We start from the raw sequence: 27,065 nt of genomic DNA on the forward strand, positions 1-27,065 counted from the left end.
CTTTTTTAGCAATTTAATAAAATTTGGGATGTAAGGATTGTATTAATGTATAGCATATTAAAATGCACCAAAAACGACACTACAGCATGTAAAAATGAAAAGATCTGCTCTGGCGGACTTGTTCTATGGTAGATCATACAATTTAAACTTCACAGCCACAAACACACATAAAGGTCTTTTCAGACAGGAAGCAGAGCTCCCATCGTCCCGAACTCTGTTCAGAAAACAAGTATTTTTAAAGTTGTTTGCTTTTCATCTTGCAGGCAGACCTGACAAAGCATGAATTCAGACTTCTAACACATTGGCATCATGTTGTAGTTATTTTGGCATACTGATCCATTTATTGCAATTACATAAGTCACAGTAAAATCTGTTTAGTTGTGGTACAGTCCCAAGCAAGTGGAGTTTACTTTTTACTGTCTAAAAAGACCTTTGGGTTGCATGCACAGTGTTACGTGGTTAGATAGACACAGATAGATTCTTGCTATTCTCATTGTGACTGTGAGTTCAGTGAATTTGTTTTACTGACCTGTCTGAACATCACTCTGAGTCTTGAACACCATGAAGTCCTGCAGTCTGCTCCAGGTTCTCAAAGCATATTACAACCAGTCCACTGAGCTTCTCTGTCCCACTGCGCTCCTCAAACTCAAAAACTTTTGAGCTGAATAAGCCTGAAGTGAGTGAACCTAAACATTTACAACACATACTTCTTCCAGCATGTCAGCTGGCTGAAGCTCTGCCCTCCTGCAGCCGCTCACACACCAGCTTCCTCTGGCTGCTGATTTGACATCTTTCTTCTGTTCCTTTCTCACAGTCTATCACAACTTCTACATGTGACTTTTGTTTTTAATTTGTAACAGGTGGGAATTCAGATGTAGCACAAGTATAATACTTGTGATCAAAGGTACTTAAAGTCGTAATCTCAAAGATTTTCATTTAAATAACATGATTTACCATCCAAGTGTGTGAACAGTTTTTTTCTGGTGTGTGCTCGTGTTGCGTGTAAACAATTACTATGGCCGAATTATTGGCCGACTGTATATAAAGATGGACGACGTGACAGCTTATGAGGGGCCGTATGGGCCATAATTCATTCTTCCCTCTCACATACACAAAAAATACCTCACATTCACAATTTTACCTTTTACCTCTCACAATTCACAATTTTTGTGAATGTGAGAGGTGAAATTGTAAATGTGAGAGGGAAGAATGAATAATGGCCCATATGACCCTTCATAACAGCTCCTGAAAAGTGAAGCCGAGTAAAATTACTCATTTTACAAGTACACAAAAAAACTACGGTAACAAGACTAAATGTAATTAGTTACTTTCACTCATATACAGTATTTCACACTATGCAAAACTATGCTTCATAGTTTGAATAGTAACAGTTGTTTACAGAAGTTTAAATTACACTCTTTGTAAGCTGTTGTAAATACTGAAAGGATTTTACATTTTACATTAATTAAAGCATCACATTAACGTGCAAGTTAACAGAATGTTATGTTATTAACAACATTATGAATCTATTCAATAATAAAGTCTTCTATGTATAACAATAATCATACATGTCTTTAGATATGCCACAATTTTGAAAAGATGTGTTACCTTGGTGATTGGTGTCTTACGTTAATGCTGCTCTTAACATTTCCACAAACATTTCCTCGCTGGCGTTGCACTAAATAAAAATGTTTTTCTCTTTTGTTTAAGTATTCAAAAGTCACGTCGTCAGCAGCCTTTTACTCCTACCACTCTGCCGCTGCCGGAAACCTTCAGCTCATTGTATGCATCGAGAAACAGCTTTCTTTTCTTCAGCTATAAAAGCCAATTCCAATTCCTGTCAGATCTGAATGCACAGCATACAGTCTCAAATGCAAAGCAGAGGCGGGTTTTCTTTATTCAAGATAATAATACAAATGTCTTCAAAAATAATGGGGCATTTATTTATTGATGTTTAACTTTAATACCAATGCCTAAAATAAATGATTATGAGCTTAAAAAACATGCTTAAAAAAAGAAAAGGAAAGAAAAACAGGCTAATCATTCCACTCCTATTTATCAAGCAATAGAAAAAGAAGGAATAAATGTGCCCTTGCCTTTTTAGGTGGCGGGGGTTGAGGGGAGGGAGAGTTACGCATGACTGGAGAGAGTAAGTTATCGCTCCGTGTTAACACCAATGTGCTGTGGTAGGAACAAAAGAAAAAATTGAATAGATGTGTTATTTAACTGCTTGGATTAGAAAATCACGGAGCTCTATGTATGCTTACCTACAACGGCGTATTAGGGTCAAGTATGAAATTTTAGAAAAATACAGACCTGTGGGGGGGTGTAATATTTCAAGGTAGAAGTGGCAAATCTACAAGAAAAAATTTGCAGATTTATGAGATCAAAAGTGGCAAATCTTCAAGAAAAAAGTAGCAAATTTATGAGATTTTAAGTGGCAAATCTAGGAGAGAAAGGTAGCAGTTTTATGAGATTAAAAGTGGCAAATCGAAGAGAAAAAAGTAGCAGATTTATAAGGTTTAACATGGCAAATCTAGGAGAAACAGTATCAGATATATGAGGAAAAAGAGGAAAAACACGGCTAGTGTACATCGCCACAGACGCTGCCGCATGCTGTGTATATGTCTGCAGTGAGTGACTTAATCAAAATATACTTTGCAATCGGATTTAAGCAATAAGGAGGTTCTCGTGGTTTTAGCCCAGAATCTCCATATTATCATAAGTGGCAATGTCTTTGAAGAGACATTGCCGTGAATTGGGCCTATTCAGAAGAAAACACCGTACTAATTTGGATGAGGTGTTGTTTTTTTCTGCATCAGGAACTACAACGCAACGGACCGATATCAGGATATCGCTGGTTACATATATGGCACTTTTTTATCATGTATCTGCTCCTTTTTTCTTCTAGATTTGCCACTTTAATCTAATACATTTGCAACTTTTTTTCTTGTACATTTGCCACTTTAACCTAATAAATCTGCAACCTTTTCTTGTAAATTTACCACTTTTAATCCAAAAAAATGTGCCACTTTCTTTTCAGAGATTTGCCACTTTTTATCTCATAAATCTGCTACTTTTTTCTTGTAAATTTGCCGCTTTTAATCTGATATTCTACGATTTTTTTCTCTGAGATTTGCCATTTCTCAATCTCATAAATCTGAAACTTTTTTCTCATAGATTTGTCACTTATAATCTCATAAATCTGCTCCTTTATTCTCGTAGATATTCCACTTTTAAATCTCATAAATCTGCTACTTTTTTCTCGTAGATATACCACTTTAATCTCATAAATTTGTGACTTTTTTCTCGAAATATGACCCCCCTCTCCCGGGTCGGAATTTTATTTTTTTCATACTTGTCCCTAATACACTGTCATACTTACCTAAGCAGTGACCATTGCGAAAAAGAAAAGAAAAAACATCACACCTGAGCACACATAAACAACTCCTTCCCAAAAATCCTTCTGAATTCTGACAAATCCGGTTCCACTGAAACTTGAATATTGTATGAACATTGCCAGGATGCTATAACAGTGACATTGCACTGGGAATGTTGGAATTGAGATTCAAACCAAACCTTATACAGTCTTATAAACATCTGACCCTGTCAGGGGAAAAAAATCTTTTCCTGAGTCTTGTTTGTTTTGTTTGTGTTGTTTTCTGCACTTGTAAGTGAGTCAAACTCTTCTGTTTTTTCATGAAGGGTACAGAATGAGCTATCCAGCTCAATGTCAGGATGGAGTGGTGTTGAAGGATATTTTCGCTGTTGGCCTTTTGCCCTCATAAAGAATTTATATGCCCGCTGGAATCAATGAGAGATATTTCATCCTAGTTCTCCGTAAATAACCTTTCGATAACCTGGGGCAAGACCAAGCAGCGTGACTTGTAGTTTATTTGAAAAATGGAAAATCAAAAGAGAAATGACAAACTATTCTTTCTTTTTTTTCTCCAAGATAAGACAGTGTGTCTTCCTGTCAGTGTTCATGGACTTCCTGTCCTTTAGTGGTGAGATTCTAGATCATTCCAGCCAGCCAAGGAGGAAGAAAGAGTCCCACAGATCCCAGTATGCACACCAGTACAAACATCCAGAGGAATATCCTGTCAATGACCATGGCCACATACTTCCAGTCCTCCTTCACCTGGTGGAGAAGAGAACAGAAAGAAGAGAGGGACATTTCAAATTTCACACCACACCACCTCTCTTTTTACCAGCTGTCAGTTTTCACCCTTGATTGATTTCTCTCGAATGGCTGATTTTTTCATTATGAGGCAGCTATCTCCTAAATGTCAGTCAATTCTTGCACATCTCGCTTATGAAAAATTCAAGGTCAAATTACAGAGGTCCCATTGTTTCAAAGACAGGCCTCATCTGGCTAGAGAGAGAAAAGAAAAGTGCATTGTAATGTTGACAATTACTGGTGTCAATGACTGCCAGAACATTTCTTTAGAATTGTTGAGATTTTTGAATAATTGTACATATTTTTGAATCCACAGAGACAGCTTTGGCATTAAACACTGTAGAAAAAAAACTGTAGAAAACTTTTCCTATTCAACCTAGACAGCCGTTGATTGACTTTACAAAGATGCTGCCATCTGATTTTTACAATACATTTTACACATATTGTGCTTTTTCTACATCTAGGTGGCAAAAAAGAGTGTGTACAACTGAGGAAAACAGGTCATAGTTAAGCAGATTAAAGTATATGTTCCAGCAGACCTGAAATGTAATATCCACATATGAGGATGCAGGGTCACAGGAGGTTAAAATGCATTTTCACTGATATACAGGGTGTCCATAAAGTCTCTTTACAACTTAAAAAATGTATTACAAAAGCAAATGAACAGACAAATATGTGGAAAGTATTACAAATTGAGGAGCAGATACTTAAGTTTTTTTGCCTCATTTAATACTCCTCTACATGGGCACCATTAGTTGCACGAAGCTCAACAAGGCGGTGCTCGATTTCTTGCCATGTTTGCTGCAGCAGAGCCTCATCAATGGTCGCAGTGGCATCATTGATCTTTGTTCAATACACGATATCTTAAACATAACCCCACAGAAAGATTTTTTCGTTTCAGTAAACCACGATACACATAGTGCCTTCTCTTGAGGAGTATATATATTATAGGGTTTCATTTACCACTACCTATCTCATCAGCAGGGTACCTGAAATACATACATACATTGTGATTAAAAACTTCGATAACCACTAAGTACATACAACATATCTGATTAAGGATATTTGGAGGAGATTTGGAAACCCTGTATTTCAAAGTGAAAAAGCTGAGTTGGGTTTTTTTAAAGATTTTTTTTGGGCCATTTGTGGGCTTTATTGATAGAGACAGAGCGAAGGGGGAGACAGAGGGGAAGACATGCGGGAAAGGGCTCAGAGTCAGATTCGAAGCCAGGCCGCCCGCTTACATGGACAATGCCGATATGGTACACGCTCTTCCAGGTGTGCCACCGGGAACACCCCAATAAGGTCGAGTTATGTAACTTCAGAACCTAAGCCCCTGCGCATATGAACAGGCAACATGAGGTAAAGTCCCATTTTAAAACAGACAGATAGTTCCAGTCCTCAGCCACTGTAAAAGACTCTATAAATACACAGCTGTGACCACATTACATCAGTATAACTCAGCCAATTAGTCACATTGCAGCTGCATATGGGGCGCAGAACTAAAGAGGGTCAGTGCCAACTGAGGCCTAAATCATTTGTCAGAATGGTCAACTTCCTTCCTCAATGCAACAGATTTTTAAAGCAGCTGGCAATCTGATCTGAGACAGTCTACACCAAAACGCCGCTTGTGAAGCATCTCTGTACAAAACCTCATGGCCTGGAGGCAAGAGAAATCATGTCACTGATGGGACATAAATGTGAATCATCCCTGTTTGAGCAATGTCTTTCCTTCTGGCACTGCACTGATTGCAGACTTACCCCCGAATCTGTGCATCTTTTTTGCTAAATGTTACTGAAGAACTAAGTTGCTTAGCAGAACAATGATTATTTGTTATCAATAGATTATTTATTTTTTTGTTGCTGTTTATTTAATGAAACACAAGTATAGAAACCATTAGATAAAAGCAATAAACCACTGAAGGCTGTGGTTTACAGAGCTATAGTGCCTAAAAAACGTCCATTAGCCATTCTAAAAGCTCTGTAAACCCCAGCCTCTTGTGGCTTATTGCTTAACGAAATTGTTTTTTGTCTGATGATCATTTGCTCTGAACAACTTTCAATTTATAGTTATATTAGTTTTATTACAATTCGGCCAATAGATACTATAGGAACAACCACAGTTGGATTACAATGCCCATTTAAAGTATTGACCCCCCTTGGATGTTTGACCCTTTTGTTGCTTTTACACATGAAATCATGGTCACTACAATGCTTTTTTTTTTTTTTTGGTCAGGAATTTGAAAAAAAAACAAAAAACTCTTTAATATAAAAGTGAAAACAGATTTTTACAAAAATGTCAATCAATTAAAAATATATAAGGTAAAATAAATGATTGCATAAATACTGAATTAGGTCAGTTACTTTAAAGGGGGTTAATATTTATGCAATCGTTTATTTTACCTTATATATTTTTAATTGATTGACATTATTTTGTAAAAATCTGTTTTCACTTTTACATTAAAGAGGGTTGTTTTTTTTTGTGCAAATTCTCGTCAAAAAAAGCCAAAGTTTAATGACCATAATTTAATGTGTAAAAGCAACAAAAGGGTGAAACATCCAAGAGGGTTGAATACTTTTAGGCATTTTACAGGGCATAGCCTGTTGTGCTTGAAAACAACAATTTTACATGACATAAAATCCATGCAATATATATTAATCTTTCCCTTGACTTCACTCTCAGTCATCACTTTCAATAGCTTACATTTAACATACTACTTGACTTCTGCGTCAAACTGCCCCCCTTATCAAGTTCTCCAACCGGGGCGTCCCGGTGGCTCACACTGGTAGAGCGCTTGCCATGTAGGCTGAGGCCTTGCTGCGGCGGAGCCGGGTTCGATTCCGGCCTGAGCTCCCTTTGCCGCATGTCTTCCCCTTTGTCACCCCCTTTCACTCTGTCCTTTCAATAAAGCATAAAAATGCCTAAAAAATAATCTTTAAAAAAAAAAAAGTTCTCCAACCTAAACTACAGAAGGGCAACAAAAGGGTGCCACCCATTACGACACGTATATACGTATCGCGGCTCGAGGTACAGAGCGGAGCCTTCTAAAAATAGCACAAGTCATTTTTTAAAAAGCTGCCGTTTCTGTGGATTTGTATTAAAACCACTGACCTAGAGTTGGGGCAAACAACTTCCCGGCAGGGCGTTATAAAAGACAGTTTAAACAGTAAATAAATGTACGTAAATGCTGGAAGTGAAGTAGTTATGAGGGTCACTACTAGTTAGGTAAAAAAAAAAACGTAAGTTACATTCATATGTGATTCACATAACTTCGCTTTTGTTTTCACACAAGACACAAACCCCTCTCTCCTGAGTGAGAGTCCGTCGTTTGTTCACCCTGTTCACCTCAACTGTTCACCCCAACCTTTAACAGATTGTGGTTGCATTGCAGCTGACAGTGAAATATGTAAATATAGCTTGTATTTGGCTATTTGTTCACACAACCTATATTCATGTTTTTGAGAGGAGAACTGGCTGTGATTTCGGTGGACAACAGCATATTTTTTGTGCATCACTCGATCATATGCTGGCTCCCATGATTTCAAGTCGGATCGAAACTTCAAGCACTCCTAAGTTACTGTATAAGAAACTCAGTCAGGATTAAATGTGAGCATAAACATAAACATTTGGGAACTATTATGTCATTATCATGGTTTTACTGGTTACTTGAATGAAAATAAATTAAACTTACTGAAAAATCTGCGTCCTCTGCCCTGAGATGATCAGCGACGTACTGAACTCCCTCTATGGCTCGTTGCATAGCTGGGGAAATAGTTGGAACCACTATGTCCTGTTGAGTACTCGCATCTTTAGTAGAGTCCACTGTGAGGGGTTCTGCTTGGTGATCAGCAGCGGCTTGTTTCTTCATCCACCCTGCAATCGCCATGAGCCCGGGCCCTTCGTCATGCAGACAGCAGTACTGGAAGCTGTGCGAGCGACAGCGATGCCCAGGTCTCAGAGGAAGTTCCTTCTGTTGGTCACACATTTGCTCCACACTGAGGGAGCGGCCGTTTGGGGCGAGTGCGTTCGGTTCTTCTATGGACAGGCTGCGGAGTGGGCCCAGGGGCAAAGACGGGGGCAAGGACAATTGAGAAGAAGACGAGGCTGCGGAGTTGTGTCCACGCAGCGGTTGTTTCTCTGAGAGGACTGAATACTGACCGGATGGAGACCGGCAGAAAATGTTGGCCTTCAGCGGGTGATCGTTCTCATTTCGTTTCTCGTGAGGGGAAGAAGGCGGAGAAGGCGAGCAGACGAGAATGTTTGGACTGTCGGATGGAGTCTTTGGGAGCTGTTTGGGATTCTCCATCTGGCTCATCTGTCTCAACCCCGTCTCTAGCCCTGACCAAAAGGCCTGCGAGTTGCCCGTTGCCGATATGGTGGGAGGCCGGTGCATCATCTCAATGAGCTTCTTGCAGTGCTGCTTGGCCGTGCCTGGCGGACGCTTCATGAAGAGGACTCGAGGCACCATGTCCAAGAACACTCTCCGCACCCAGTGAGGCATGCCGTGGGTTTGTGGCGATCGGTGGTGTACGTTCAACACAAAGACGGTGATTATAATGGAAAGCGTGACAAAGACCATGGTGAACAGCAGATATTCACCGATCAGCGGAATCACCAGAGATGTAGACGGTATAATCTCTGTGATCAGTAGGAGGAACACAGTTAAGGACAGTAACACCGATATACACAAGGTGATCTTTTCTCCACACTGTGATGGTAAATAAAACACCAGCACTGTCAAACAGGAGATGAGAAGACAGGGGATGATGAGGTTGATGGTGTAGAACAACGGAAGCCTCCGGATGATGAAGTAGTACGTAATGTCCGCGTAGATCTCCGTGCAGCACTCGTACTTCTTGGTGTTGTACTTGCCCACTGCATTGACAATGACCCACTCGCCGCTCTCCCAGTAGTCCATCTGGTCAACGTCACCCGCCATGCTGATCAGGTCGATCTTGGCGCGGTCGTACGTCCACGAGCCGAACTTCATCTTGCAGCTCTGCTGGTCAAAAGGGAAAAAGGTGACGTCTATGCTGCACGAAGACTTGTAAATGGCCGGCGGCATCCACTTTATCCTGCCGTCATGGAACAGATGTGCCTTCGTGAGGTGAGTTACAGCAAAGTCGCCATCAGCGCTGCAAATAAAGAACAAAAGAGGGGAGAAAAGGATGAAATTTCAAAACGAACTTCACATCTTCATCAAAAGTTGCATTACAAGATTTAAATCCTGGCAAAGGTCTTCAAGCAACACTGTTTGGATGACAAAAGTCTTAACTCAAGTTTTGGATTTTTCATTAGTTTTAGTTTTAATTTAGTTTTGAATTTTTGATTTCAAATTCAGTTGGTTTTAATTAGTTTTTTAGAGTGCGTTTGCTCGTTCTTATTGCTTTAAAAATGCTGAGTTTGAGTTTAGCTTTTATTAGTTTAAGTGTTTTAGTTTTTTTGTGATGGGGTATTTGTTGGGTGCGAGATTCAAAAAGGTCACAATAAATTGTGCCTTTATTTCCTTCGCCTTATCCATCTCAGCCCAAATAAGGTTATTAACTCTTGCAGCTCTGGATGTTTGGAATTTTGGTTCTAGTGAAGTGCTGTACTTGGAGGTGATCAACTCACAGTCGTGTAACATCCCAGGCTCAATAATAGATTTATCAATGTATTCCTGCGTGTTGACTAACCAGCAGCTGTTTGGTCGGAGCTAAAAAATTAACAACCAAAAAGGCTTATGTATGAAAAAAGTTGACAAAGACGAAAATGAAGGACATTTTCACTGTAATTGTAGTTAGTTTTAGTAACCACACAATTCAGTTTCAGTTAGTTATCGTTTTTTTTTTAGTTTTTTTTTTCATTTTATTTCAGTTAATGAAAATGTTTTTTCAATTCTAGTTATCATAATTTTGTTAGTTTTCGTTAACTATAATAACCTTGATAAGTGGCCCAGTCATAACCTGGCATTAACTTGTCTTAGGTGATCAGACTCTAAGTTCAGGTGTCAGGGTACATGTGGAGGTGGTCTTTCAGGAGTGTGTCCTGGGACCTATTGAAGTACTGCTACTGACATGCCGCGAAGTGCATCGCTGCCTGCTGTTGTTGTAATTTCTCATGTGACCAAAGCAAGCATGTGCTGCATTAGACATATGTTTACTATGTGTTTATTTGCATACTGAGCAGAGAGGTGAGATCCATCACAAGTGGTCCCTCAAGACACATGTTCACACATGCATTAGACGCCTTCTAATGTATGTGTGAACGGACCCAAGGCACAAGGTAATGCAATAGTATATATACACAATCATGGAAAAAATATTAGACCATTGTTTTCTTCAATTTCTTGTTAATTTTAATGGTAAATGGAGTGTACTTATATAGCGATTTTATCCAAAGCGCTTTACACTACACACTACGCTCATTCACCCGTTCACACACACATTCATACTGGTGGCCGAGGCCACCAGGGCACACTGGTGCCAGCTGCCACCATTGGGAATTCATTCACACACCGATGAACACAGCATCGGGAGCAATTTGGGGTTCAGTATCTTGCTCAAGGATACTTCGACATGTAGCTGCCATGGTCAGGGATTGAACCACCAACCTTCTGATCACTGGACGGACGGTCTACCAACAGAGCCTGGTTCAACTAAAGGTACATTTGTTGAACAAAAATTATAACAACAAAAAATGTCTCATAAGAGCTGATATCTAGCCATTTTCCATGTTTTTTTAAATCATTATCAAGAAAACCAGCTCTGTAAAACTCTCTGAAAACTGTTTTGTGCTGATTTAAGGAGCAATAAAATGATCCTTCCTCAGGCTGGTTGAGTATCTAGAGATAAAGTTGGAGATTTGTACAGGTTAGAATCATTATTTCTACCCTCGATTCATTTTGTAACTCAATTCATGAATAAAACAGTTTGTTTTCATGGTAAACAACACAGACATTTTCTGGGTGACCCCAAACTTTTAAACACTAGTGTATTTATACCAACGACACTCACATTTATAAATAAAAAAACTGGATGTTTGGTGCTGTCACAATGGAACAAAAGGGAAATTTGGTGCCGAAGAAGAAGAATTGAATCTGAAATCTAATCTCTGAAAACTGTCATGACAACAGCTCCCCCATCTTAGCCTCTCTCATCGCCTGCCTCGATAATAAAATGTCAATAAGTCTTTGTTGAAGTCCTCCTGTCTTTCCTGTCCTGCCATCACACACCTGAGCCCCTCCCATCACTGCCTCAGCTCATCATCTGACCTCCTCATCTGTCCACTCTTTCGCAATATAACAATTTCATCCATTCTTATTACATATAAAGAAAATAAAATGATATTCCTGATCCAGCCGCTGCCATCTTGCGCTTGTGACGCCTCAGATATTTCACAATAATGTTTATATAATACTGTGAATTTGACAGATTTATTTAACCGATTCTGTCATGACAGTTTCTGATATAGCTTTTCATAAAAGCTAATTTGCCCTGATGTTGAGTGAAATAAAGACAGGTCTACCTGAGGCACGCACACTGGCTGCATTATATCTGCGGCCCATCCAATTACTAATTCCAACACATCCAATTACATTTCATCTTCTAATTCCTGGCCTAATGTATTGCTTCGTCAGATGTTCCCCGTTTTGTTTGTGACCACATCCATTAAGGCTGACCTTGTTCACATTTATTTTAGCTAAATTACTTTATGACATTGGCACAGGACAAGATGTTTGGCACAACAACACAATCTCCATGTTTCCCCCTCCAGTCACACCATCTGGTGGAATTAAATTACTAAAAATGCTGAAATTAGCTGCTATGTGATTATTCTTGCCTTGAAAGTGGCAACATTTAAGATCCCAGAATCCCTCAATCAACCGGTTGTTGACATACAGTATATCCCTTACTTGTTGTAGAGGACAATGTCGGGTCTCCAGATGAGCTCTGAGGGAATCCGGATGGAGGTGACGTTTTCATAATCCTCCGGGTTCCAGCGGAGTTTGTAATCGTTCCATTCCTGCAGGAGAACATTGACCACATTTAATACACTGTTGCTTCATACTGGACTGTATCTCCAGCATTACTGTCTCATTATTACATACTTGCTTGACCCAGACGTTCGTGGTCATCATCTGGTTCTTCTCGTCCTTATTTCATGTAAACAGAAGAGAAAAATATGGTATTGGATGAATACTGTGTTCAAATCAGTGGTGGAATGTAACATTTACTCAAGTACTCTACTTATTTACAATTTTGAATTATTTGTATTTTACTTGAGTATTTCTATTTTATGCAACTTTATACTTCTATTTCACTACATTTTAGAGCCAAATATTGTACTTTTTAATCCACTACATTTAGCTGCAAGCTTTAGTTACTTTTCAGGTCAAGATTTAATATGAAATACAAAGAATTTAAAATTATTATACAGGTGCATCTCAATACATTAGAATATGATGGAAAAGTCCTTTTCCAGTAGCTCAAGTCAAATAGCCCCAACCAAGTATTGAATGCATATAGATGGACATACTTTTCAGAGGCCAACATTTCCATTCTAAACATACTTTTTAAAATTGGTCTTTTGTAATATTCAATTTTTTTTGAGACACTGAATTTTAGGTCTCCATTAAATGTAAGCCATAATCATTATAATTAGAAGAAATTAAATAAATTAAGACATGAAATGTTTCATTCTGTGTGTAAAGGATCTATATATTGTGTTATTTCCACTTTTTAAAATTGAATGACCGACACAAATAAACTTTTCTATGATATTCTAATTCTTTGAGATGCACCTGCATGCTTATAAATTAAACCACTTTAAAGTATATTAAGTAGTTAAAATAAGCCCTATCTTGATGACAGTAAAATGCTGCTTTTGCATGAAAAATAATAATTCAATTTATATTTGGAAGATATAAATAACACACTGAGTGCATCCATTCTGCATAACGAGTATTTTTACTTTTGATACTTTAAGTATATTTTGATGCTGATACTTTTGCACTTCTACTTCAGTAAGTTTTGAATGCAGGACTTTTACTAGTAGTGGAGTAATTACACAGTGTGGTGTTAGTACTTTTACTGAAGTAAGGGATCTGAATACTTTTTCAACCACTGGTTCAAATAAATTATACATCACTTCTCATTATCACATAGGTTGAATGTCCTAGAACATCTCATTTTCATGAAGAAAAAAAATCAACATGCACCATCTATTTATTTATAACACAGATTAGTTGTGTAACACCAGGGGAAAAAAAATTAGGCAGTGCCTCATGCAAAAAACACCCTCACTGCACTGTGTCTGTTGCTTTGCTGCCATTGTTGGCAAGCTGCTACCTCCAGCTCTTTCCCAGCAACATCTAAGACACGGCAGACAGTGAAAACACACTGTAGGAGAAGACAACTTCACCAAGAGCTGACTCTCACTACCAGGCATGTGAAGCAAGCACTGTCACCTAATTGTGTGTCAAAAACCTGGAGAATCATCCCTAAAGCAATGCAGGCTGCACATATTCAGTCTTGAAGCTGCACCAGGCAACTTTGCATGGTTCCAAAAAGGCAGTGAGAGGGGTTATAAAACACCTTAGTCAACAGAAAGCCTGCAACATAATTTGTGGAGATAAGACAAGAGGCAAGAGAGAATAAAGATGTTATTTTGTTGAGACCGGCTGTGTCTGCATTTGAATATTTACTGCTACTGTTAGCACACTTGACAACTGAATTTAATTTGGAAAAATAATTCAATCTCTTGTTGTGGTTTCATTTCCGCTGATAAGTGATCTGTATATAGATTTATCTCTCTTTCCTCGTGTAACTTCGAGCTGGTTGCAAGCATGATTGTAATAAATATAACGCATGAAACTGAAAGAGTACAATGTGAAAATATATAATTTTCACAACTGCACTGTGTCAACACCATCATAACATAATATTCATGATGATAAATCAACAATGGGCCACAACAGCATCTGATCTGGCGAAAGTGATGCTGATTTGCCAGTAAGTTAACCCTTGTGTTGTCTTAGGGGTCAAAAATGACCCTTCACTATGTTTAACAGCATAGTATGCCCCTTAATGATCTCTTCTCAACTTGAAATTTGATTTTTTTTTCCTAGAAGGACCCCTAAATGACAAAAAATCCAACATTACCTTTGTCTTAGGGGTCATTTTTAACGACTTTAAAATCATTTTCATGCCACAAAACAGAAAAACCATGCATGCATGCATGGTTTTAATTAACCCCTACTTTAGTAAAACAGTAAACCAATTATGACAGATGTGTTAATAAAAACGAGTGGATTCCACTGATTAAATCCATTTTGTCTGCACTGTAAAGAGGGAAAACCTCAATTTCCACAAAGTTTGTGATGAATTACAGGTTGTTTTTTCATGCAAAATAGATTTGGGGTTTGAAATTCAATCAAGCTGCTTTATCTAAGGGGTTTAGGGAAGGTGAGTCATTTTTTTACCCTTAGAACAAGTGGTGCATATACATAAAGTAAAGACAACACAAGGGTTAAACATTAAACATGCTGCAGCTGACCAGCTTATTAGCTATTCAGTCTGCAAACTAGCATTAAAAGTTCACTTTCCCCTGGTAAATGTTTGTTTGGTGTCTCAAGCAAGAAGCTGAGGCACAGGACAAGATGTGTGTTCGTGTTTGTAATTTAGATAAGAAGACGACTTTAGCAGGAAAACTAATCTAAGTGTCCTTTTGCTTTTGAGTTGTGTAGAAATAGAATGAGACTAGAGCTGATATTCCCATTCAAATAAAGATAGCAGGATGGTCAGAGCAGCAGCCATCTCTATGTATATGTATGTAATTATAACATAATTTCTATATAAACTTATGCTGCGTTCACACTATCAGTGACAACAGGCTACAAGTAATTTTGCAACGGAGACATGAGGTGACAAACTGATGTGCATTATGCGATATGAATCAAAGTTGATCTGGGCTCAGTGCCAAAATAACACAGTGAATCATGTGTTTTTGTCTCACCGGCTATTACTGGAGTAACGTAACCCGATATGAACATACATCCGTGGCTAGACCTAAATTCAGCTGACACTATGCTAGCTTTCTTTGTATTGTAATGCACATGGGATCATTGAAATGTGATACTCTTTAGGACAATGTAGATGGCCACACCTGGCTGTTTCATAACATACATAACTGTATAATTGTTGCTAGAAGTTTGAACGCAGCATCAGTGAGGTGAGGTTAGGTAATGGCCAAACGTGCCGTGGAGTAGAATGGAGCATGGAGAGCCACTAAATGATTAACAACTTAAAGCTTCTCCCAACTCTCTTGTTACAGGTGTAGAAAGCACATTACTATCACCAGAAGAGTGAAAACTTTGTTCAATCTATTTTCTGTCACCAGAATCAGAAATACTTGATTGATCCCCCAGGGGGAAATTGCTTTGTTACAGTTGATGCTGTATGAGAAAATAATAAAAAGTAATTCTGTTAATAAAATAAGGAGAGAGAGAAGGGGTGGGATTTAATAAGCTTTGGCTTCTTCCCACTCCTTTTGAACACATAAGTGTTGAGTCTTGTTGTTGTTTCATTTTGTGTTGTTGTCTTGTATCTATTGTTGTTCGTTTGTTTTTAATCGTTCATCTTTTATTTTGTGTTCAAATAAATTCTCAATCAATCAAAAATAAAGGTTAAAAAATACAGCATGTGACACTTATATACAACAATATAAATACAAATGCAAGTCTTAAGTAAATAAATATATGTAGAAATAGAAATATAGAATACATTTGAATTACATTGTTAAAAAGGCCAGTCTACTTTAATTAATCTCTATTTTTTCTGGTTAGTAGTTCTATTTGTTGATGTAGCTGTCAGTCACGTTGCACTTCTAGCCGTCTGGCCCCGCCCACTGCTGCAGCCGTTTTTCTCACTCTGATCACTGATCACAGACGGCCCTTCACAGACATTAGGAGTGCTAGAAGTTTCTCAGAGTGCTGTGCGTGCATTAAAACTGTGAGGCTATCATAGCCGACCGTTCAGACGGGTGAGAGCTTCCTAAGGCTAACCGTATTTTTCATACATAGAGATATGTACAATAGAATAAAACAGAAATATGGAAATATAGAAATATAGATTTAATTTTTGCACATGATGTCTATAGAAATTCCGTATTGCACAGATAATTATTATAAATAAAGTTATAAAGTAATGAATCATGTGGTCATGGCTGCTGACGGGAGAAATAAGTCCAGTGGCCAGCTAGCTATCTGCTATCTAGCTAACTAGCCAGCCATCTGCAAGTTAGCTAATTCCCACATGCTTTAATATGCTCTCATGCTATACTGGTGACCAGAACTGGGCCCATCAGCAGGCTGGTGGCCAGCGGCAGCCCACTAATGGCTTCCCATCATTAGGATACTATTTTATCAGGAAGAGAGTGGACCGGTGTTGCCAACTTGGCTGCTTATTCAGACCATCAGGAAAATACGAGAAATATATTATTGTAATTAATTCCCCTGAAAGTGGCTCAAAGTAATGACAGTCCATGACATCTGCCAGACAAACAGGCATCTCTTCATCTCATCTTGATGAGCAGGCAGGCAGTCAGCAAACACAACCACTACTGAGCTTTATGCAAATTATTAGAGGTGTGAATCAGCAGAGGTCCCACGATACGATTTTTCCCAATACTTGAGTCACGATACAATATCATTGCGATTTTAAGCATTTTGCGATATGGTGAGTATTGAGATACAATATATTGTGATTTAACTGTTTAACTGCATTTTGTGTCCACACATTTAAATTCAATTAAGAATTGTTTTGTCAAATAAGAGAAAATTCTCAGTGTATTCATCTCACTTCAGTCTTTATTTCTCCACAATGAGTCAAACCCACAGACTGACCAACAAAGTATTCAGTCAAACTGAACTGAACTGATATCAAACATGTATGGACGACAACAACTGCAGCATTTTATCAGACTTTCCTCAACTTTAGGCTTTAAGCTTTTTTTGAGCTTTAAACTTTATTTCTTTTAAATGAAACATAAATAAAAAAAGCCTAACTTTGCAGCATTATTTCTACAACTTTCTGACGCAACTGGTGCCTATAGATTCATTAGATCTTCTAGTTTTATATGATACAACAGCGAAAGTACTGATGGCAAGCCGGCACTAAATATCGATACTTTGTGGCCATGAATAGATATAATATTGCTATGCAAAATATCACGACACTATGCTGTATTACATTTTTGTCTGTTCTGTTTGTTCTGTCTGCTCTTAGAATTAATTTTCTATGGTTGTTTAGCAGGTTGCTGTTTGGCTGTTCTAATGGTGATGTTACAAAAACTCCCCTTCTTGTTTCTGAGACAATGGGACAAGTGATTCACTGAGCAGATATGCATGCTGAAGCAATAAAAACACAAAAACAATTTAAATTTCAGCTGGGCTTTCTTAATGGTATTGTTGGCTACTGGTGACAGTGCTCTAAGGTTTTACTCACCACATCAATAAGCTGGGCAATAGACAGTCCAAAGTGGACCAGCACTGTGTCTGAAGTGTTTTCCACAGGCCGGGAAAGCTTATTGTAATTTGCAAACAGATCCTGAAGCAGCTTCTCCTCAGCGTGGGCACGAGGGCCAACCTGGGAACAAACTGAGGGGAGAGAAGAGCAGATGAGACACATAAGGATACATTCGACTAATGACATGGTCTTTATTAGCCCACATGTGTCATTTGATGTCTTTTTTAGTACTTTAAAACAACACATTTGCTTAACACTACATATAAATGCATCAATATTGCTACTCCTTTGTGCTCATGTATGACAGTGGCTTTCTCTCGACCTATAAACACTTTGAATTGTTTGTCTTTTTTGCATATTTGTATTTAGAAAAATACGACGGCGTATTAGGGCCAAGCATGAAGAAAAAAAAAGATACGGACTCGGGGGAGGGGATAATATTGCGAGAAAAAAGATGCAAATTTATGAGATTAAAGTCACAAATCAACTAGAAAAAAGTAGCAGATTTATGAGGGAAAAAAGTGGCAAATCTATGAGGAAAAAGTCGCAAATTTATAAGATTAAAGTGGCACATCTACAAGAAAAAAATGTTGGAAATTTATGAGATTAAAAGTGTCAAATCGCCTTCATCAGAGGTCAAATAATCGGATTCACAAGCTCAAAGTCTAAGAAGGCCAAACAAAAGCTGAAACTACTGGAATCAAAAATTAAAGCCACTGAGGATTTATACTTTAAGAGTCCCTGTCCCAAGTTACACCAAAGTTTGCTGCTATTAAGAGCTCAATACAATGAAATCTCAGCTTCAAAGGCTACAGCTAACTTATTGAAACTTAAACAATCCGTTTTTGATCAAGGGGAGAAATCAGGTAAAATTTTTTATAAAACAATTCCAATTGGAAAGATCAATCACTGCCTTAAAAAATGATAGAGGGGAAACGATCTCTGACCCTGCTGCAATAAATTACTCTTTTAAGGTCTACTATGAAAGGTTATACAGTTCTGAATTAAACCCAGGCGAACCAGACCCAAACTTTTTCTCCCTGCTTAACAATATAAATATTCCCAAAATAGAAGAAGAGGAATCCTTGAGACTGGGGGCTAACTTGACCCTGGAAGAAATCTCAGAGGCAATAATGAGTATGAAATCTGGAAAGGCTGCAGGGCCAGATGGTCTGCCTATCGATATTTATAAAAAGTTTGCATCCAAATTAAAGGCACCCCTTTTGGAAATGTTTTCTGAATCTGTTCAAAAGGGGATACTCCCACCCACTCTAAGAGGGGCCCTAATCACACTTCTTCCCAAACCCGGAAAAGCGAACGATAAGTGCGAAAACTTGCGGCCAATTAGCCTTTTAAATTCAGATTTAAAGATACTTTGTAAAATTCTAGCAAAGAGACTGGAGCGCCTTTTATCATCAAGGAAGATCAAAACGGGTTTATGGTTGGGCGTCAGGGATTCCATAATGTTAGGCGAGTTTTAAATATTTTACATGAACAAAGGGGGTCATCTGATACAGCTTTCCTGGCATTAGATGCCGAGAAGGCTTTCGATAGGGTAGAATGGCCCTATTTGTTTGAGCTTCTTGGTCGCTTTGGTTTGGGAGAGGGATTCTGTAACTGGGTCAAGCTCCTATATAATAATCCATATGCAGAAATAATTACCAATAATGTTATCTCAAAACCAATAGAGATTGGAAGAGGATGTAGACAAGGTTGCCCCCTATCCCCCCTTTTATTTATAATTGCAATTGAACCACTCGCTATTGCTATAAGGGACCACGCTATGATCACGGGTATAGAAATTGGAGGGCTCGACCATCGAATAGCTCTTTATGCTGACGATGTGATCCTCTTTCTTAAAAATCTGGAAAATTCTATTCCGGCTATTTTAGACCTAATTGAAAAATTTGGCTATATTTCTGGTTATAAAGTTAATAAATCAAAATCCTCCATAATGCTTTTGAATTCAGAAGAAAGGGTGAATCCACCTAATTACACTTGCCATTTTAGAAATGTGAACCATTTTACTTATCTAGGAATTCAGATTGTTCCAAAACTGGAAGATGTGGTGAACTATAATTATAGTCCAATTATGACTGACATATCCAAATCAGTGGAGAGATGGTCGAGTCTCCAAATCTCACTGATTGGTAGAATAAATATACTTAAAATGAACGTTCTCCCCAAGGTTCTGTATTTGTTTCAGAATATCCCCTTGCCACCTCCATCAGACTTTTTCTGTAAAATAAAAAAACTGTTTAACCAATTTTTGTGGAATAACAAGCGTCCCAGGCTCCGCTTATCCCTTCTATATTTGCCCTTTGATGCAGGAGGGCTGCAATGACCTAATATGCTTTTGTATTATTGGGCAACCCAATTAAGAACTATAATGTTCTATTATGCTGCAGAAAAGCCCCCCATATGGAGAAGTATTGAGTCACTCTCCCTCAGGCTTCCACTTCCCACGTATATCTACTCTGATAAATATAATAAACTCAAAAAGATCACGCTTAATCCTATAGTTAAAAACATGATTTGTATCTTACATGTCACCCGAAGACATTTGAAAGAAAAATCTCCCCTCTCCATTTTTAGCCCAATTTGGGGCAACAATTATTTTGCTCCAGGTAGAGCAGACGGTGGTTTTAAAATATGGGCAGATTTGGGGTTGGGACTGGTGAAAGATACTTTTGGGGGGGATGGAAGACTTTTAAGTTTTGAACAACTAATCTCTAAATTTAATATCCCTCGAAAACATTTTTTCAAATACTTGCAGCTTAGGAGTTTTATCAGGTCTTATCAAAGTGAGTTTACACAAATTTTCCCCGGTGTCCACATTAGAGAAAATCCTAACTAAAAACTCTTATGGTAGAGGTATGATATCTGAATTGTATGAACTGCTGATGACATCTTCTCCTGATTCCTCTGCTGCTAAGCTTAATGCATGGAGATCTGACCTGCAGGAGGAATTGACAATGGAACAATGGAGTAAAGCGTGTAAGTTAGCCCAAACACAGACGGGTAACACACGTCTAAAAATGCTGCAATTTAATTGGCTAATGAGAGTGTACATTACACCAGAAAAACGTAACAAATTTAATATGCAGATTTCTGACCTCTGTAATAGATGTGGAGAAGATAAGGGCACATTGTTCCACTGTATATGGTCATGTCCAAAAATAAAGGAATTTTGGGAAGAGGTTAGAGTAATAATACAGGAGATTTTATCAATTAGACTAGTGAGGGAACCCAAATTTTTCCTACTGGGCTTATATCCTGTAGGACATAACATAAATGGCTCTGAAAAAATTTTCATAAATATGGGAATACTACAAGCAAAGAGAGTGATAGCTCTAACGTGGAAAAATATTGGCAAACCAAGTATTATGCATTGGTTCAAAGAAATGTCTTTATGTTTACCATTAGAAAAAATTACATATACTCTAAAAGATAAACAAGAAATATTTCAGAAAATATGGGGGTGCTACATCCAGTATATTAAGAACAAAGATTTATCTGATGTACTGTGTGAAACAGGGACAGCATAATTTTTCCCTGTACAGGACCACAATCATATGCTGCATCCTGAAGATTGCTTTATATCATCTGTAAGAACTCTCATGGACTCAAGTGCTCTTATAGAATGTACCCAATGTTTGTATAGCGTTTGAATATGTTTGTCTATGTATTTTGTATATCTATGTAAAAACTCTAATAAATATATTGTTGAAAAAAAAAAAAAGTGTCAAATCTACGAGAAAAAAGTAGCAGAATTCTAAGATTAAAGTGGCAAATCTATGAGAAAGAAGTTGCAAATTTATTAAAGTGGCAAATCTACAAGAAAAAAGTTGCAAATTTATACATATAGATATACGAGAGACAAGTGGCATAGATGTAACCGGCGATGTCCTTGCATCTGTCCATTGCATTGTAGTTCCTGATGCAGAAAAGTTATCACCTCTTCCAAATTAGTCTGGTTTTTTCTTCTGAATAGGCAATTCATGGCAATGTCTCTTCAAAGTCTGGATACTTGTGATAATATGGTGATTCTGGGCTAAAACCACAAGTATTTCCTTATTGCTAAATCTTAAGTATAATTTGAGGAAGTCACTCACTGCAGACATGTGGCAGCTCCTGCGGTGATGTAGTTCCTTGAAAAACAAAACACTTGCCTATTTTTCAGATTTTTATTTCTCATAAATCTGCTACTTTTTTTATTTCTAAGGCAAAACATTAATACCAAATATACCTGCTACCATCTACAATATTTCATCTATAATAGATTGCTGATCCATGCCACCATGAAGAACTGTACAGAGTGTAATCTAAAAGGAGGGTGACCTCTATTATACAGGTGGCGTATGGTTACACAGGACTGTATCGGAGAGACGAGGGGGGAGAGGGGAGGGAGGGGGGAGGAGATGAGAGAAGGGAAAAGCGGAAGCGTGAATCTGAGTCTGAGGACATCCGTCGTGTCTCTGAACAGACGTGCTGATGGGGCGATCTGTCGAGACGTCTCACCCCTCCCTCCCACCTCACCATCTCCGTTTCTCTGGCATGGCCGCTCAAATGGAGCAACTCAACCCTCCAACTCTCCTCTCCCACCCCCCGCCCGCGCTGACGATGACCTAACAAGGTCTGGGAACAATTAAAGAGACGGGGGATCGTCCCAAGACTGGCACGGAACAATGTCCTTTGTATTCTGATCCTTTTTTTTCTATATTCAATTAGGCATTTTTCCATTCTGGACACTGTGCCTCTGTGCAGGTAATTCAATGGCACAGTGATTCATCATAGGCTGGGATTCTGTTTCAACGGCCTCATTGATATTTCATTATGCCTGGCACTGTGGCATATTTCAGTGCCTTTGTTGTAAGTGGAGCATTCTATTGTATATGTTGCTTATTGTACAAAATATTAATTATACTGGAGCTTTGGGGGTGTTTTTTATTACCTCATTATAACTTTGAATTCACAGAAGGACTATCTATCTATCTATCTATCTATCTATCTATCTATCTATCTATCTAGCCGTCCGTCCGTCCGTCCGTCTGTCTGTCTGTGACAAACACACTCCACTGTCCTAACTTGTGTTTCTTAAAACAGCAACACAGGTGTTGTTGTCATGCTGCCGGCCTCCCTCTCAGGTTTTCCTGCCCACTCAATCAAAGCTGATGGGCTGTCCTTCAGTTGCCTGAAAACTGGCATCCTCAGTTTTTAAAGGCTTGCGGATCAATATCTTATTAAATGGATATAGGTTCTTCTTTTTCTCCTCCTCCTCCCACGTCTTTACTTCCTTTTCTTTCCTGAATGTGTGTTGACATGTCCAAGCCGCTCGACAACCTTGAAATGTCTCTGCGATTCAAAGATAAAAGAAACCGACATGGGGTACGTTTGTTTCATCACATTAGCTGATATTAAATAAAAAGGGACGCACCACTAGATTCTAAAGCAGCCTTAACGACTAATGGGTTTAGATGGGGAAGCTCGCACGGTGTCATGACTTTGACAATGTGTGGGTCAGATGCAGTAATGTGTGCAGGAGGAAGTAGGATGAGTTTACTTCTGTACAACGTGCTTTACAGGACACTATGAATAGCACCAGTACAGACTGTGATGATACCGGAACATGAACCTTTTCATTCGCGTTGGCTGTCACATTTTGTGCGAATATCTCATTCCTTCTCCTTTAAACCATCACATTCCCATGGATGCTTTGCATTGTTGCCATCTGTTCTTATAGTCAGGCGGCTTAGGACCAGATTTTAGAAGAATGGGGACACGTCTGACAAAAGCACCAATTTTTCCCCACATGCTCACCATTACCATAGGTTTTAATATTTGATGGGAGCCACTTCAAATTGGTGGATCGGAGATTCTATACATGGCCATATAAAATCTATGAGAACCAATATATTTTCGAAGCCACTTAGAAGGTCAATCTTGGTGTCAAAATATACATTTTCTGGGTCTAGGAATACCACTTCATGATTATTTGTTCAAATAGATATGTTCAGGGAGCCACTTCATCAACATGGCGGATCAGAGATGCCATATAGAGTCTATGAGAACCAATACATCTTCCAAGCCAAGTATTTACGTAATCACACAGATCTTAATAAATATTAAAAGTGAAGCTAATAAAGTTCAATTAAATGTATGTATGTAATCCATTTTTCAGAGTAAATGCACTGTATATGACTTATATTAATATATGTCTGACCACTTAGGGAACTGAGTTAGAAATAACATAAATACATGGCCAAAATGAACATATCTATTTGATCAAATAATCATCTAGTGATATTCTCAATAGCTTTAAATGATTCCTTGACCCAGAAAATGTTTATTTTGACACCAAGATTGACCTTCTTAGTGGCTTGGAAGATATATTGGTTCTCATAGATTTTATATGGCTGCCATATCCGATCCGCAATCTTGATGAAGTAGCTCCTATCAAAAATTGGTATTTATGGTGATGGAGAGCATGTGGAAAAAATTTGGTGCTTTTGTACAGCATGTCCCCTTTATTTTGCTAAGCCGCCTGACTATTATATTTATTCATGCAGACAAATAAAATCAAACAAAATGAATAATGTAAATCATCCAGAAAAGTAAATAAAATCTGGTAGCAGAAGAAGCAAATATAATGTCTCGTGATGATTATTTGCAAATATTTTCAGTGTTGCGGAGCACAAGCCAAACACTTTCATCCTGCTCAGTTATCTCCATGTAGATGGATCAGAGCTACTGGACCCAGTTCTGTCTTCATTTGATCAATGTACTCTAAAGGGCCAATAATGCATGAGCAGCAAATATCACTCGAGATATACACAAGAGTCCAGCTGCTGAACCAGGCACACAAAGCTTGTTACCAGGTCACTAAGCAACGGAGGCAGTTTCCATCTCCATGTCCAATGAAAACTGATAAAAAACAACTAAGTTTATGTGTGTTGAAGGTTACATTTTTCTGTCAGTGATTATATTTGTCATTTTGTAAGACTGGCCTTCAGAAGAAAAATAATAAGACAAGAAAAAACTGTCCTTTTCTAATGCAATATAGGCTGCAGCTTCATTAGGGACTGTAGAAAAATGATTGGGGTGGGAAGGGGGGCTGAATTTCCCTTTTTTATGTTCTTTTTTTTTTTTTTAAAGCTCTCTGCCTTTTCAAAATACTTCCTCTGGATCATTCCCCTCACTCAGAAAAAACTGCAGTACCTCCCCTTAGATATCTTAATAACAATATTGACAAACAAAATGAAACATAAAATAGAAAAAACGTGGAATGAAGAGCTGATGATAGATCCAGGCCCACGCATCAACTTCAAAATTTTCACTCAGATAGAGTTAAATAAACAACTTACATTTTTCCTTTTTTAAATTAAAAGTTATTTATTGTTTGTTTCTGAAGCTTCTTTAGGGACTATACAGAAATGACTGGGTTGTAAAAGGGGGGCTGAATCATATTTTATTTTCTATAACAAATCATTTGCATCATCTATACAAAGGCTCTGTTCCCTACTACCCTCCCTTCAGTATCTAAACATATTATATTTGAGGCATGAACAAAACTAATTATGACACAGTAGAAAAAATACAGCCACTCTACTTTTGAATAATGCTGATCAGAGTAATAGCAGATCTGGAGCCGGACATCAACTTTTTTTGAGCATCACACAATTTTGAAAATATATACATATATTTCATAGATTGTAATGTTTGGTATATTTATCTATGGTATATATGTTTTCTTGTGCATTGTATTCTTTGTTTGTTTTTTATTTATCTATTTTTTTGTTTTGTTTTGTGGTACAACCAACAAAAACTATGAAATGTGTAAGACTCTACAAGCTGAATTGAATTAAAATAAAATAATTTAATTAATTAATTAATTAAATTTAATTAATTAATTAAATAATTTAAAAAAGCATAAATTTTTTATTGCAATGCTTATTTCCTATTTTTTCAGTCAATGTGTCAGAATCTGTATATTTACTTTATTAAAAACAATTATTAAATAATTGAAAATAAAAATTAGATGTAAAATTCACCCAAATAAACAACAAAAATAAATAACAATGGAGTCAGGGCTAAGTATGGGGGGCTTGAGATGAAGGAGTAGGACTTGTCTTTTGCACATTTTAATACTTCTTACATGTTAAAATAATAAATAACAGAAAATAACTATGAAACACCAAATTCAACCAAAACGAAACATATAAGGGGTCGGGGCAGTGCCGGTTCATGCAAATCTAGTGCTACATTCAAATAATGTCATAATGTTATGATGGAGTCCATCTTTGTAAGAAAACAAACATATATTTTGTGTTTAGTAGAAGTTTTAACACCTTCCTTTGCTCCCAAACATAGACCAGTCACCCTTGAGAAAATATTTAAAATACAAAATGCCTCCCCGTTTCTGATACCCCATCTTTCTCCCCCACTAATAATTTTCATGCAGTCCCTCATATGAGAAGTGAAACAACAGCAACTGACAGAAAGGGGAAAAATATTTACCTTGTGGAGGAAGAGTGAAGAAAAGTACGCTCAAACATTTGTATATATCCATCGCGAACTCCCTCCAACTTCTGCTGGATCTCAGTCCCGACGGTCGGTCATCCGTCCTGGCTCAGCCGTCAGGAGGTTCACATTAGGTTAAACAGCCAGATGGAGAGGTCATGTCAGTGTGTGTCAGCCTCGGGCCTGATGTTCCTCCTGCTTCCATCTGTCCATCTCTTCACACGCTCCTCTTTCCAGTCTCGGTGTCACTAAGAAAGGACCACAGACCTGCAGTTCTGTCTCCCTGATCCACAACACTTAAAAGTCCCTCCTCGCTCCACTGGAATCCTTCATCCAAGTGTGGCTTATCCCTCTTCTCCACCCTCCCTGTCTACATTACTCCCTCCCTCGCCTCTCATCTCTCCGCCTCCTCACCTCATCTCCCTCTCTCTATCTCTCTCTCCCTCTCTCTCTCTCTCTCACTCACACACACCTCATTTCTCTCTTTGCATCCTCTCTTTCCCTCCCACTTATTTGCTTTTCTCCCTGTTCCAGTTTTCAGCCTCTCCTTCACTTTTCTCATGGAAAAACAGTAAACTTTTGTCTTTGTGTGCTTAACGGAAACAGAGACTGTTGATTTTCTTATCAGTATATACACTATATACACAAGCAGTGCTGTGTGTGTGTGTGTGTGTGTGTGTGTGTGTGTGTGTAGCTTCCTGTCAAAGTCCAGTCTGGTTGAAGTACCTGTGAGTCATAAGACCTCTGGATACTCTTCAATCTCCTCCCTGCCCCGTTTCCCAGGAGCATATAATCTCCACCTCTCCCTTTGTCTTACCCCCCTCCTTTCTCTTTTTAAACACCCCTGACCCTCACCTGC

General features: G+C 38.2%; 1 protein-coding gene across 1 annotated transcript; it reads right to left on the minus strand.

The window, feature by feature from the left end:
• Window positions 1-1,296: 1,296 nt before the first annotated feature.
• Window positions 1,297-26,412, minus strand: LOC131972069 (neuronal acetylcholine receptor subunit alpha-2-like). Its single transcript, XM_059333822.1, has 6 exons — window positions 26,204-26,412; window positions 17,666-17,817; window positions 12,271-12,315; window positions 12,076-12,185; window positions 7,873-9,316; window positions 1,297-4,141 (listed from the first exon to the last, which is right to left on the minus strand). Exons 1-6 carry the CDS (start codon window positions 26,253-26,255, stop codon window positions 4,016-4,018), a joined length of 1,929 nt encoding a protein of 642 aa, XP_059189805.1. The 5' UTR covers window positions 26,256-26,412; the 3' UTR covers window positions 1,297-4,015.
• Between the last annotated feature and the right edge of the window lie 653 nt (window positions 26,413-27,065).

The sequence above is a fragment of the Centropristis striata genome, chromosome 5 (genome assembly GCF_030273125.1).
Source record: "Centropristis striata isolate RG_2023a ecotype Rhode Island chromosome 5, C.striata_1.0, whole genome shotgun sequence".
NCBI lineage: Eukaryota > Metazoa > Chordata > Actinopteri > Perciformes > Serranidae > Centropristis > Centropristis striata.

What these genes read in the sequence shown, in the direction of transcription:
- LOC131972069 (XM_059333822.1), bottom strand. Translation starts at nt 26,255, where the DNA reads ATGGATATATACAAATGTTTGAGCGTACTTTTCTTCACTCTTCCTCCA. An exon ending in CGAACGTCTGGGTCAAGCAA is followed by an intron (nt 12,186 to 12,270) that starts GTATGTAATAAT and finishes GTTCTCCTGCAG; the next exon opens with GAATGGAACGATTACAAACT. An exon ending in GACATTGTCCTCTACAACAA is followed by an intron (nt 9,317 to 12,075) that starts GTAAGGGATATA and finishes CTTTATTTGCAG; the next exon opens with CGCTGATGGCGACTTTGCTG.